Source organism: Ciconia boyciana, chromosome 5, assembly GCF_034638445.1.
Source record: "Ciconia boyciana chromosome 5, ASM3463844v1, whole genome shotgun sequence".
Classification (NCBI taxonomy): domain Eukaryota; kingdom Metazoa; phylum Chordata; class Aves; order Ciconiiformes; family Ciconiidae; genus Ciconia; species Ciconia boyciana.
Genome location: NC_132938.1, coordinates 27,001,525 through 27,016,324, shown reverse-complemented (window position 1 = coordinate 27,016,324; position 14,800 = coordinate 27,001,525). Strand labels below are relative to the sequence as shown.

General features: G+C 35.7%; 1 protein-coding gene across 1 annotated transcript; it reads right to left on the bottom strand.

Moving 5' to 3' along the window:
- Positions 1-26: 26 nt before the first annotated feature.
- Positions 27-14,781, bottom strand: NSUN7 (NOP2/Sun RNA methyltransferase family member 7). Its single transcript, XM_072862381.1, has 11 exons — positions 14,469-14,781; positions 14,023-14,081; positions 12,508-12,638; positions 11,151-11,303; positions 9,704-9,887; positions 7,882-8,092; positions 7,096-7,239; positions 6,424-6,525; positions 5,752-5,869; positions 2,321-2,438; positions 27-641 (listed from the first exon to the last, which is right to left on the bottom strand). Exons 1-11 carry the CDS (start codon positions 14,779-14,781, stop codon positions 27-29), a joined length of 2,148 nt encoding a protein of 715 aa, XP_072718482.1.
- Between the last annotated feature and the right edge of the window lie 19 nt (positions 14,782-14,800).

The window sequence follows — 14,800 nt, the reverse complement described above, 5'->3', positions numbered from 1 at the left end:
AGGGAAAAGTTTGAAGATTCTTACAGCTATGGTGGAGGACGGCTAAGCACAGTTGGCTTGATCGCTGTAGACAGAGGTGGTGGAAGTATCCTACGACTCGAACCCTTGGCTCCAGTCCAGCCACAAAAGCAAGGATGAGTTGATATCCTGGGTTTGTTTCCTTGTGGACTTACATGTGGTGTTATCACTGGAGGCAAAACAATTTCCACAGGCTTCAATACAACCCTTTTATGTTCTGCACGTGCCTTCCTAGCAAGTGTCTGTCTTTCATACACCTTGCCCATAGGTGACAAATGAGATGTGTGCTTCAGCACTCTAGGCAGAGCTGTGTCTGTAACGGGGCTGACAGATTTCTTCAGCTGAACACAGCCGTTTGTTCGGTTCACATTCCTTTGTTGTATGTTACTGACTGCTTTAGACGTGGAAACATCAGCCTTAATATTAGATACAGTTTGATGGTGAAGGAGCTCTGCAATCTTTGGCTCTATACCACCACCAGTAATATTCCTTCTACGTTGTGTTACTTTTGGTTGCTTTTTCTCCCCTTCCTTTGATTTTTCTGGAACAATGCCATCTAGTAGTCCTTTTGCTGCAGCACGAGCCAAAATGTCTTTAACAGACACATTTTCAGAAGAATCTGTCTGAAAATTTCAAAGGAAACAACAATAAATCTAAGCCACAACAGACAGCTGCAAACTCAATACTTTAATCCCAGATTCCTCAGAATTTATTCCACGAGAAAACTACAGCAGAATCTAGCAGAAAGACTTGTCACATGTGATAAATGCTAACCAAACTATTTATTCAAGAAATTAAGAACGTGACTGTTGTGACAAGTGGTATCTGAGCATTTGCTCTTCAGAGACTTTGCCCTCTACAGGCCTGAACAGCGGAAACTGAATTCTGGACTTGGTAGTACACAACCCCCACACTGACTTCCTCTGTAATGTTATCTGTAATAGCATATATATGTACGTGTGTGGATCAGAAATAATTACTAAAATACAGAAATATTATCAATAACATTAAACATGCATAATTTTCATGATAATGAAAATCCTTGCTCGTAATACATAAGCAAGGAACTCTCAAACTAGATTAACTAGGAACCAGGTCAATATCCAAATATGTAAAGAGAAGCAATGGGGAAGAAACTATTTACAGCAAGCCAAGAAGAGGGGTAGGTACCTGAAAACCAGAAATTTCAGTTGAAATTATGCTGCTTAGTACACATTTTATGCCTCACAGAAAATGCTCATTTCCAGAGTTACCTAAAAACTGGCCATTGATGCAACTGGGACCAATTGGTTCTGTGTATTAGAATTTGACTCAAAAATTACTCAAATCAAGTAATGGAAACAAAAGTGTTTCTTTCTCTGGAGGGAGAGAATATGGTAGACAGATGTACACAGCATGATTAACTAAAACTTCCTAGCTCAGGGAGTCAGTTTGGAAAATATTCTACACTGAAAAGAGGTCAATAATAGATAACTTGAAAGGCTTTTCATGTGTGATTCTCTAATAAAATCTTCCTCTTCTAATTCTCCCCAAGACACAAGCTTCTTTCAAGCATTGTAATTGCAGTATGACAGAAAGAGGTACAAATAACCAAATAAGATCTCATATCTTTAATTTTCAATGAAATTCTAGTTAGCTCCTCCCTTCCTCTTTTTGTGAAAAAAGTCCTACCTTTCTCAGACACGAGAGGAAAATGTTGATGCTCAGAGATGCAAACTAGCCCTTTAAGGCCTTTCTTCAGGAATCATGCCGAGACTTTTCCATTTACTCAGCAAAAGTCCCCTGCCTTTCAAGCCAGATTTGCATATGCCTTAGTTTTGGAAGGAAACATACTCATACCTGTTTTATTCAAATTACAGTGAAGTCTTAATCCCTACTGGTGACACTGTCTGCTTGGATACTGGCAAATCTTGGTGACACATGCAGACATAACAAATAACTTTACTAAACAGGAGTGAGTCTAATCAAGCTGTGTACTTCATTTCAAGGTGTGACAGCAACAGTATATTTCCTTTAAATGTTCCTAGCACTGACTTAGATCAAGACACTGCTCTGATCACAAACAGCTCCAGACGAGAAGGCACATGTTGGAAAGCTGTGCTCAGGTAGGAGCTGTGCTCCTAGAGTTTCATAACTCTAGGAGTTGCACGTTTCAACTGCTCACCTATTCCCTGGTCTTTTTAAGACAACTAAAGAAGAGCCAGGAAATTTCTTAAATGTTCCATTTCATATATTCTTTTGTGGAAAATGGCAATATTCTTTTTCTGTGAAGCATTTTTAAATGGTAATTTTCTTACCTTACCTCTCTTGCCAGAATAGCTAGAAAACAGCCACTGGAAATTTCTGATGGCTCCATTTTGAAAAAAATTTCAGTGGAAGCCTTTGAATTGGAGCATGTAGAAAAAACAGGAGGAATAAGCCTGTAAAAAGTAAACAAATGACCAGAAGATAATGTTTAAGGATATAAAAGGAAATAAACAAGGATATATTAAAAGTAATGTCTTTCAATTACACTTTTATAGAGCTTTATCTTAATTTTAAAAAAACCCTGCAATTCAAGAAAGACATAAGAATTCATCTTTTTAGAATTAATTCCTTTTTTCATTTTTTCCAATAATTCCAATTTAATTTTTTTCCAATAATTAAGTATATTAATCACCAGATAATAAATATGTATGAACATTGTTCTTTCTCAGGCCTGCAATTACTGGTTTATCAAGTTGTCCATGAAGTTGGGGAATGCTCTGAAAACACTGAGCAGTACACAGAAATTGTAAAGGTGTTGACTTTGAGTTATTAAGTATATGCTCATAATAAATAATATATCTAAGATAAAAATCTTGGGTTAGAAAAATTTGCCTATTTGTAATAATTGAGTGCTGTTTTTTCAAATTTACAGTTTTGCAATGCATCCATGAGGAAGGAAGAACTAGCCTTTTCTCATGTTCTGCCTGTATTCCAGTAATCCCTAGCTGTTATAAACAGGCCTCAAGGAATTTGCTCATAAGGCTGATAAACTAGTACTAAGCTGTTTCAGTACAGAAGAACCACTATCAAAATTCTCTTAATGCAATTTTTACCCCCTTCTCTTCGCATTGCTGAGGACTGTAAGGTACAGCTCCTCCTCAATGCTCCATTGATCCTCTTGAGACAGAGCTTTGTTCAAAGATGGTTATGGAGAAATGCATTCAATAGTTGTAAACAATATCCTAATTTGGCTGGCTAGTCCATTTCTAATGGGAAGTCTGCAAAACTGTTTGTTCCCAAGTTTTCACCATAATCTGAATTTTTTTTTATGTCCCTCAGAACTTGGTAAAACAGAATACAATGCTTACATCCTCCTTGCATTACTAAATAAAATTCTATTGCCCTATGACACATAGGAGATTTTTGCTTTTAGATCTGGTCATCCAATGCAAAAGAAGTGACAATCTTTACTTTGATTGATGTATACAGATTACTGTTACCAGGAATCCCTTTAACAGATGGTCTGGCCCTAAAAATTGATGCAGAAATTAACTCAAATTTGATAGGCTGAAGGGAAATGCATGAATGGTTTAGTGTCTCCTCTATACACACCTGTTCGCCATGTATACCCTTCTGTAAGGTAAAGTCTTTGCTATAAACTGTTTGTCATATCCTTAAGGTAAGCTCAGCTTAGACACCTTTACGATGTCACAGCCCTAAGACCAGCTCTATGAGACCCCAAACTCCAGCACAGCCTTGTTTTGTTCAGCACCACTCCAGCACTGCAGAGTAATTCTAAAAGATATAATATACATAAGCACACTTTCTGTAAGAGTTTCCTGAAAGCCCTCAATTTTCTTGGAAAAGGAATTAATATTAAGTAGATCTGTGATGATCACACATGATGTTTTATTAGTAAAACTTGCCTCTCAAAGCCACTACTGTGAACACAGGGGCTAGTAATACTGCAAGAGTTTTTCATTCTATCCTGCATTCTATTAGTCAAATAAGTTACCTAATTAATTCTAAGGAAAGCGTACAAGGAACTGTTGTAAGTAGTACATGCATCTTAAATGGCTTGAGCTTTCATCTTAAGACAAGCATAATCACACTGTGTGTTTTATTTATGGTGTTCTATTATCGCTCTGTTTATGCTGGTTACCAGCAGCTTTATTGTAGCAAGAATGAGGCATGAAAACATCCAAGATGATACACGCATGACAGTGAAGGAGGAACTGATTTTGGAATCGTCATTTATTAAGTTAAGTTCAACCAGTCTTCAGTCTGCAAAAATCCTAATGTAATTTTATTCTCCCTTTCTTACCATCTGATATTGCCTTCTGTTTGAAAGTAAAAGTACAATTTGGTGGTATGACAAGTTTCATGGTGTTACTGCAAAACACTGAATAGATTTTGTTTTGGTTTGGGAGGAAGAGGAGTGTTTTAGACAAGGGGGAATTTTTTTCTGAAAAAAATAAAGCTCTGGGAAAAAAAAATCAGCATTTTTTTAATGTAAATTCTGTTATATGTATCATGATTTTATGTATTATTTGTGTTCAAATAATTCAGAGACCATTATGTTCCAAGGTCCCTCTCGGTCTCTCCATAGAGTAATAGCTGCATAGAGGTCAAGACATGACAGACTTAACAAAATTTCAAATCCTAAAGGAAAACACAGTTTACAGCAAGAGTCCATAAATGCTTTTGGACTAGCATAGCATCATTGGCAAGACATACCCTGATTTCATCCCATTTAGCATAAAATTTTAAGCAGGCTTCTCTTTTCTATTGGTAACTTGCAAGAAAGGTGCATTTTGTTGTACTGTATCTTAACATACCTCTTTTTAAAATTCTTTGGACTGGCCACAGTTAACATTTACCATTTTAATCATGCAAAATTTAAATATACTGAATGATATCTTGAACCACAGTACCTTTCCCCACGATGGCCAAGTCATTAACATCATCTAAGATAATATAAAATCTAAAAATACAGTATTACTCTCCTGTGCTTTTGGCAACATAAACTCTTTTACCCTGCGTCCTGTAATCAACTATTATATCTATGTGCAAGCAAGTGCCAACTGTTTGCATTTATCTACTGTGACTGAAAGGAAAATCCAGAAAGTACCCATCAGTCTTTTAACAATTGCTCCAGCTGACAGGGATGACAGCTGACAGGTTGTATACAGTATAAAGCATACACAAACACATACTTTTATCATCTATATTTGTATTTGTTATGATTGCACAGGATGTTCTCTTACTGTAACCTGTCCCCCTGAAGTCATTAATCTGAATACAGGGATGAGCAATCCTACAGCAGAGGTTCTTATTCTTCTATAGTATTCTCACATTTTAAGACTTGGTTTCTTTTTCCTTTGGAACTGATTGATTGTTCTAGGTCTGAAGCTGAGAGCATGCTAGCAAGTTCCCTGACTTCTAGTCTCCATTTTACCTTAAACTAGCTTCATTCTCTGAATACTGACAGCAATAGCTCTATCAGAAGCTCACCACAATGTTATTTCCAACCAGCGATGCTTTCCTCCCATCTCAATTTCAGACGGGAACAAAAAATATTAGATGAAAAAGTCAAGAGGATGCTACTTATTCCATTCTTTTTGATGTTCTGAGAGTACTGAGAGGCAGCAAAAAAATATTTTAAATGTTAACCTAATGCAAGACAGATCAGTCTACGGTAAGAATTATGCTACAATTTAAAGGTATACTTCAATTTTTCCATAGACAAAACTACTCATTCCATACCTATATGGTTGTACTTTATTTCCTTCCACTCCAGATTGCAGTGCTTTTTCCACTACTAGTTCATTTTCTTCTGGGTAAACTGAACAAGTGCAGTAAACAATAGCTTGTACTTTGTTAACTACAAAACAAACAAACAAAATTTTTCCACTGTTTAAATTCTTCATACACATGGTGGTTTTATTAAGAACTGAAAGCATCATAAAAATTATGCTTGGATATCACTTTTACCAATAAAATATATCCTCCTGCACACATCAGTGTTCAATCTCTAGTGGTTTTTAATAATTAAAATATTTTCAAATATCTGCAGGTTTCAGCACAAATTCAGAGCTGCATCCAGTCTTTTCACACAGCTACCAAAGGAGGGGGAAAGAACGTGGCAGCATGAAGATGGAGTCAGACTACATTTACAACTTTTCCAAAGCAGAGTATGACTAAGCCAGTAAGCTAGTTCTCTACATAATGTTGAAGATTATTGTATTAATGGCTGGTGAATACTAGGACACAGAAACACCTTCAGACTCGAGGAGATCATCATTTAGGGATTTTGGTTCCACACTTATTGTTAACTAAGAGTAATCAGTGTATTTTTAACTATCTAAAAACTGGTGATAGTACAATGGAATTGATAGCACAAGGTCTTCCCAAAAATTGGAGAGCTAGCACACTTACATTTCATTGCATGCATCAACTCATTAAGCTGCCTCTCAGCAAGAATACTGAGTTTATCCTCAGATACAGATCCTTGGAAAAGGTCTCTTAGCAATCCTGCATCTAAATGCAAAGAGTTGTAAAGTTATTATTGCAACTTGTATTAGTGTCTTAAAATTCAGTTGTTTGCAGAAAATGCTTTGGTAACAGACCTGGTTATTACTAGTGCAGTAGGAAGTTAGGTTTTACAAATTACAACACCAAGGAGTGCCTAAATGATTATTCTTTCCCTCTTTATCTGTAATTACTACTGCCTCTTATTTGCTGCTGTTTAATGAAAATTGTACAGTGAATAGACTTATACAAACAGTCGATAAAGGAATGCAATCAATGGAAAATTATATACACATTGGTATCTTGAAATAAATTTTCTGCCTATTGTCTTTTTACTTTAAAAGAAAGGCTATATACACTCTGCTCCCCAGAATAACCCTCCAACTTCATACTATCAGCTTGAAGCAGACACACAGAATTATGCAATTTATTTAATATATGTTTTACAGTAGTTAAAATAAGGAAAGGTTTTTTTATAAAATGATACAATTTACTTGAAGCAGCTACGATGTCCAGACCACAATACTTGAATACTATTTCTACCAGAAAGCATGAGCTAGCTATTGTATCAAAAGTTACCTCCGTGTTCATTTAAAATAAAGTCTATTGGATTGCCAACACCCAGCCCAGAGCATTGTGGTAGCAGCAAAATAACTTTTGCCTTTTGAAGTCTTGGGTCTGTTGGTCCAATCTCAGTAAAGTCTTCATGTAACAACTGAATATCTGGAAAAAAGGGAAAAACTCAACAGTTCTACATGCAAGCAAGCCTGCCTAATTTTAATGTGATAAAGGGACAGTGATGTTACACAGAGTTCCATAGAGCTAGAGCCTGCTAGACCCAGATCCTCCAAAGTATGCCCCACTGATTTCAAATAGATTGAAGGACTAGTAGACCTTAGCATCTTCCACTGAAAAGACTGCTCATGGGGTTCCAGAGTCTTGTGCATTCTGTTCTGATCTGTCCTCTGAGTAAACAGGACAAGTGCATGGCTTTTGGATTAACACTCTCAAACAGCTGAAAAATCAGACTGAAACCAACAGCCAAGACACCAAATAAATGGCCTAAAAGTTCCCAGCTATCAGCTACACCAACTGCTATACAGTAACTACTTATATGGAAAAATTCACCCTGACATTTCAGGAGCCTGCATCTATGACACGGTTAATCTGCAGCCTTTGATTAACTTGATTGTAGCTGAAGAGCTGTCAGTTCACCTTGTGACAAAAAATAAGTGGTTACTGCCCTCCCCAAGTCCTCAAACAAGGGATCTCTGAATTCTGATAGAATTAATTATGCCATATTTATAGATATCACAAACACCCATATTACAATATTTTATGCATACCAACTGTTTTAACACCTACTTTTACATCCCATGTGACTGAACAAGTTCCTCAGTTCTGCTGCTTTTGCTGAAGATGTCACACCGCAAACAAAAATTCTGGACATGCTGTGATTTGTCAGCACTGACATATGGGCAATGGTCAGATGGGAACCTACGTGAGCCACTACCATGTCGTCACCTGTATTCAACAGTGCCTGTGCAGAGTGTACAGCAAGGCTGCGAGACTTATCCTAGAAAATAATGATACAAAAATTAAGTATGACCAACTAATTTGGTTTCTATGAATGCCAACCTTATTTTCCAAATTAGGAAAGTATTTCATTGTTTTCATGACAAACAGGAAAGAAGGGAGGAAAAAAACTAATCAGGGATAGCCGCTAATATAAGATTAAATAAAGTACAAACCCAAACATCTTATTAAGTCACTCACTAAATTTAAATAATTTAATTCTAACTAATGCGTAAGAAAGCATAATATCTATAGGTGAAAAGAATGTAAGTGCGTATCATCCCCATAAGGAGGAACTCTTAGCAACAGCCAGTTCCAGAAAAGACAAACATAGGCCACAATCTGCAGAATTCATCCTCAGAGGCAGCTTAACAGAGAAAATGCAAAACTATTCACATAGCTCTTGACAATAATTATAGGAGAAATGAAGCCCTTACAGATCAAAGACCAAGATTTTGCTGAAATTTGAACAACACAGAGGCAGATTTGAATCAGGGACCTCTCAACAAGAGTAAATGATCTCATACTACAGGTGATGAAGAGAAAAGAGATCTATCAAACATTATCTCCATCAAATTACTTTAAAAGGCAAAGAGTGAACATGCGGACCACAGATACCATGTTTTGCACCAAATCTGGCAAACACGGGGAGGGCGGGACGGGGGGGACACGGATGGACACGACACTAAACCTTTAAGTTCACATCAGTGTCTACGTATCCATTTACAGCATTCAAGTACCACCCTACCCCACCAAAGAGAGATGGAGTGTTTGAGGGTTCTGTTTCCTCACTTTGAATATTAAGTAGTAATACTCAGAATTTGTTCTCGTGACCTATGGGGCTCTCATGTATAGTTCTTTTCTGTAAGTCTTCTATTCAAAATATCACACTGAAATTGAATATTGAATACTGAATTACTTTGTAAGTTGGGTAATAAATTTTGAGGCTAAAATTTCCAGAAAATGCTAACCATCAAGTGAAAATGCCCTTTGAAATGTTTCTGCTAAGCACTCAAGAATCATCAGACACTTCAGGTAATTTGCAGTTGTGTGTTGTTGCTCGGTTACTCCAAACCACCGCTCTACAACAGGAACCTCTGACTAATCTTGCCTGGAGAGGCTAATGATGGCAAGTCAGGAAAAAGACCAGTGGGGTTTATGGAGATTTAGGAACCACACTGCACAAAATACAAAGAGCATCATCATCCCATCACAAATATGCAGTTGAAAAGGAAGAGATATTATAATATACCATTATCTACTAACTGGGGTACTGCATATGGAGTTACATAGAAACTTTCCTCACATTTTCAGAAGTGAGACTGCCTCTTTGACCACTTTTGATGTTTATTTCAACAGTTTTAAGATTAAATTTAAAACATTCTACTAATTTAATTGCAGCTATCAATTATAAGCATTAACATTTGCATGCTAAATTTAGTAAGTGAAACCGTTTCTAATCTTCTGATTATTAAAAACGTCCAAAACCTTAGGAGAGTATGTTGCTGCCTGACTGATTTAATAGGACAGTCACACAATACATGACCTCATTCTAATGCAAAGCATTATTTTAGTTTGCAGGTCATATTACTCAAGGGTGACATCAACTCACCTGCAGTAAGAGTTTACAATCTGCAAAAAGATCTAAATTAAGCAGTTCTTCTTTAAGAGAGGAAGGAAAAACCAATACATCATGGCAGTGTTGATCCACACAGTACGTATAATGGTCAAAGTCTGACACAGTTTCAACTCTTGTGAATCCCTTCTTCTTCAAATCTCGGAAAACATCTTGAAGACTGTTAACATACAACTCTGAGTATTAAATATACAATGGTTACTTAAGCAATATAGTTCACATTGATTATATGGATTTTTGCCTTTTATTTTTTTAGTGTGCACATATACATGTAAAATGCAATACTGCCTAATGCAGGAGGGGAATTCATTTTCTTTTAGGCACATAAATTCTGGTTTGAAACAACTAAGTTAATAAGTCTGATAAAATAAATTAAGAAAGAGGTATGTGTCTCCAGAGGATGATTCAAAGCATCAAAACATAAATGTTCATGTGCTCAGGAGACACTGTAGCAAATTTACTGCCAGAATAGTTTAATTCTTTCAACTGTTTTCAATTTAGCCCAGCTCACCACTGAATTTAATGGCTGATACCTGAAATAATCCTTGTGTAAGTGTAATAAAGGCATAAATGCTGAGGTTTGCAATTCAAATATCATAAAGATTTAAAGGTATATACGCCAAGATTTGTTTGTTGAAATGCAGTTTCAGACAGTGCCATAAGCTTATATGGTACATTAAATGTAGGGTCAACACAGCAGCTTTCAGCTCAGTCTTAGTTAAGGATTGCAAAATCACAACCAGAGTAAGACACCTTCTCTATCTTGAAGAGCCTATAACCTAAGCACAGAACACTGGTCCAAGACAAGAATTCTTGAAAAAAGAATTATTGAAAACATGATAAAATGGATTACCTGTCTAACAAAATAGATAACGGCATAACCTGGTATGGTTCATGTATCAGTTAGCACAGAACTGGGAATGCCAGTGTTACATATATAGTAGCCCACCAAATATAAGCATTTTAAAAAGTGTGTTTTTATTTCAAGTTTACACTATCCTTACAGAATAAACACCAGGTTTAACTATTGTACCTATCTTAACACGCTTTCCCAATGTTATGGCTTACAGTAATACACCCACTTTTTAGGAAGTTTTCTCTTTCTATTTTTCGTCACAGAGTTTACTCACCCATATAGTTTTTTCTAACTTTATTTCCTCCTTTATTTGGTGAAAGACCCACACAAGCAACAGAATAGTAAGAAAAACTGTTTCACAACTTTGTTACAGTTTATGAATACCATTACTGCAATATCTAAAAACTACAAACATAAGTAAATGTTGCTGGACTAAGCAGAATTTACTATAAGAAACTTAATTTACTGTTAATAATATAACCTGGAAATTCTAAAACAAGTCTGTAGCAAACTATATCACTTCATATGTAAAAACGTCAATATTAGATGATACTTTAAAGACCTTACCTAATTTTAAATGTGTTTATCCAAACACATAATGGTAAAGCAGAAGCCCTTTGTTCCTGCTTCCGTATGGTTTCTGGTAGAATGTATTCAATTGAAAGAGCATCATGTTTGATGCGACATCTTGCTAGTGCAGCTGCCAATTTGGTCCTAAAACTACAAAAACATAATCACAAGTTTAGTAAGTTGTATAAATGTTTACACCAGCTATTAACACGCAATATTTCTATTACAATACTATCTTGCTCAGAAACCAAAACCAAAAGTGAGGCCTCATTTGCAAGCTGCTACAGAAAATACACAGTTATAGGACATTTTCTACCGCAGACAACAGTCGATGCAAGGTACATAGCTAAGACTATTTTACTTAAATGCACACGGGACCAGAATTATGACAGATGACTCTCAAATACGTCAATTTTCTCAGACAGCTAAGAAAACCACAAATATGTTTTGGAACTGCAATCTGTGGAATACAATCACCAGATTTTTTTGTATGTTTGAAGATATAAATACATATATGTGCAGAATGAGCATTTGATGAAAGCTAACCTCTAAATGTGTACAGAAACAACACAAGTATGATGGCAACCAGGAGTCTGTTTTATTATTATTACGCGAAAATCTCAGAGGAAATATTTCCAGTCTTTTTTTCCCCACAAGCTTTATGCATAATCTTGATACGTGGTAATTCAAAGCAAATAAAAATTGCTGGTGAGCAACTTACTGCCTTCCAGGAATATCTTGCACTTATGATATTCATGAACTTTTTGGGCTATTCTAAATCCAGCAGCAACACAATTTTGTCCAACAAATGCCTGTTGAGTTCATCAACAGACTGATAAAAGAAATACTTGAACACTACTTAAAATGTTTATTTTACATATCCTCTTTTTTTTGTTCTAATTACTTAAAATAATAAATATTTAACAAAGTTCCATAATAGCAGTATTGCTAAATAAATGGATATTATTCCATTCCATGACCTCTTGACTCTATTACACTCATATTTATGAATGTTTACTGAGTATTTAATTTATTTTCTAAAATTATATGCAAAAAGTTTCCAAAATAAGTTTCCAAAAAAAGTTTCCAAAGTATCCAAAATAAGATACCTTTTTCTAGCAAAATAATCCACAAATCCACAGTCCACAATGGTTTGTTAGCGGTGTTTTTCTTACCTATAGGAATATGAAAGTTTCCCTTCAAACTAGATTTTCATTAAAAATAAAAACAAAGCCCACAAAATTTGAAGCTGAAAGACATCTGTAATATTGACAACTATAAAAAAAAGGCACTGGTTATACAAATCTGTATTTCTGCTAATATTTATCAACAAAAAAGTTCTTAGCACATATACCTGTATAGATAACGCTCTATTTTCCGAACTTCTGCTACAGGTTCCTCTTCATGAAAAATCTCTCGTGCTTGAAACTTTCGGTCTTGTAGGTCATAAAGCATCACAACAAGCAAGCTGGTTAATTCATCTGGCTGCAACAGAAAAGCAACTGGATATGAAAGTGACAGTGACACAAAGCATGCCTTACTTCTGCAAAAAGATCCATATCAACCAGCAGTTTCCCATGTAAGAGGCATTAAAAACTCCAATGAAGCACTTATTTGTAAGAATAAGAAAGTAATTCCTCATAGAGAGTTACTAAAACACTGAAGAATTTCTTAAAAACTCAAATACACAAAAGTTATTTAGCTTATCAAAATTAAAAACATTCTCCATACACACAGATAATGACTGTATCTTAAAAACTTTTAATGTTATCAGAATTTAAAGTTTGACATTATTTTCTCCTCATGAAGTAGTTCCTGGAATAGCTAAGCTAACAAAAACTTCTTATCTATCAATTTGTCTGTTGTGGGATTCTTCGGTATATAACAACCGATAAGCTCAGTTATAACAACCATTCTGCAGTTAGGACATACGTAAAATCTTCCCATGTCTAAATGTTTACAACAGGGAGCATCTCCTTCTTAGGGACAGTAATTAACAGCACATCAGTTACTCTTGTCTTTCATGAAATTGCTACAGTTCTTACGCCTTCAAAAATTCTTACCTTCTCACAAATATGACCAAAATTGGCTAGAAAACTCACGTTATGAGAAAAATACCACCAAACACAAAATGTTACCATGTAAGTCTTTACTTCCTTACAAAAACAAGCCAAAAATCAAATGTGTTAGATCATTTGCCTGCTCACATCAATCTCCACGAATAACATCAGTTCAAATTAATCTTGTAATTTTCAAAGGCATCAAAGACTAAACTGGAAGGAATAGCAGTTACTCTGCCAGCTCTAGATTTTCTTTTCATGTCAAAGCAGGAAAGCACGTTGAGAGAGTAAACTGGACCAAATTTTGCCAGTACAAGCACAATCTTTGTATATAATACAGTTTTCCCAGGAAATGAAACATGGATTCAATGCATTCTTTTGTCTGATGGGGTTCACTCCATGTTTCCAACTCCCAGGGACAGGAAGGGAACATGACTTTTTTCCCTGCTCACAAGGGGCCACAGTAGGGAAGGAAAGCACATAGACATGGACTGGCTCATGGACAAAATCACTGAGCAAGTATTACACTGCAGTAAGCATTATGGTTTACTCTCCTGCCTTCTTTCTTTGAAGATTTTGATTCCCAGCAGTAAGGTGCAACAAGAATCTCGCAAACAACATATCTAGTACCTTGGAGATTGATGCTTTAGACAACTAACTAAAAAGGATGGCAATATTTCAGTCTCAGGCTACCATATATTTCAAAACAACAAATGTTTTGAAGAATGTTGCAGAATCCTCAAAAAAGATTCTAATTACATCAACTCATAAAATACAAAATTTATTTCCTCACAAAAATGTTTACTTACTATTGACTGGCACGGGTAAACACAACTATCTAACAATATTTCTTCAAGAAGGTCTTGATCTGCAAAAAAAGAAAATATTGACAAGTTACACTATGAAATCTACAAGATTCTATGGAAGAAAAACTTACAAATCACTCAAAGAAAAAGCTGAAATTTTAAACCACCACGAAAATTGAGGGAAATGCAATCACAAACAGTAGCAATTCCAAATAAGTATAATTCCTTTACATGAAAAAGTACAGAGTTTAAATGCTTGATTTCACAAAATGCTAACACTTAGATATATTTAAGTATTTGAGAGATATGAGTAGTCTAGTAGTAACCTGTAGTTTAACAGAAAATTCCCCAGATCTCTGCTGTCAGACAGAAACTAAACACTTTGTTTTTCCATATTTCCTCTGCTGCATCATTTCTGTTGGCAATTCTTGGAAAAGTTTTGTACTTACATTTTAGAGCATTGAAAGCCAGTTCGTAAGATACACGCTGGGAATACTCGTCTTTAAAAGTCAGCACGGGAGATACTGAGTCATCACCATACCGCACCAATATTCTATCCTTACACTTTTCAGTATGAATGCCTTGAAAAATCTTAGCTGCGTTGCTGTATACGGAGTCGTGATAGCCATTCTTCTCAATCAGAGTCATTGTTCTTTTTTCAACACATCCTTTTTCATCTGAAATTTTCATTTCACTCAGGTCCGAAGTGTCATTTATAACATCCTCATGTAAAGACACCAAGTTACTTTTAGAACCTGGCATTTTTCCAGTTGCTGATTGT

What these genes read in the sequence shown, in the direction of transcription:
- NSUN7 (XM_072862381.1), bottom strand. Translation starts at nt 14,781, where the DNA reads ATGCCAGGTTCTAAAAGTAACTTGGTGTCTTTACATGAGGATGTTATA. An exon ending in GTTGATGCATGCAATGAAAT is followed by an intron (nt 5,870 to 6,423) that starts GTAAGTGTGCTA and finishes TTTGTTTTGTAG; the next exon opens with TTAACAAAGTACAAGCTATT. An exon ending in AATAAAGTACAACCATATAG is followed by an intron (nt 2,439 to 5,751) that starts GTATGGAATGAG and finishes TACTTTTTACAG; the next exon opens with GCTTATTCCTCCTGTTTTTT.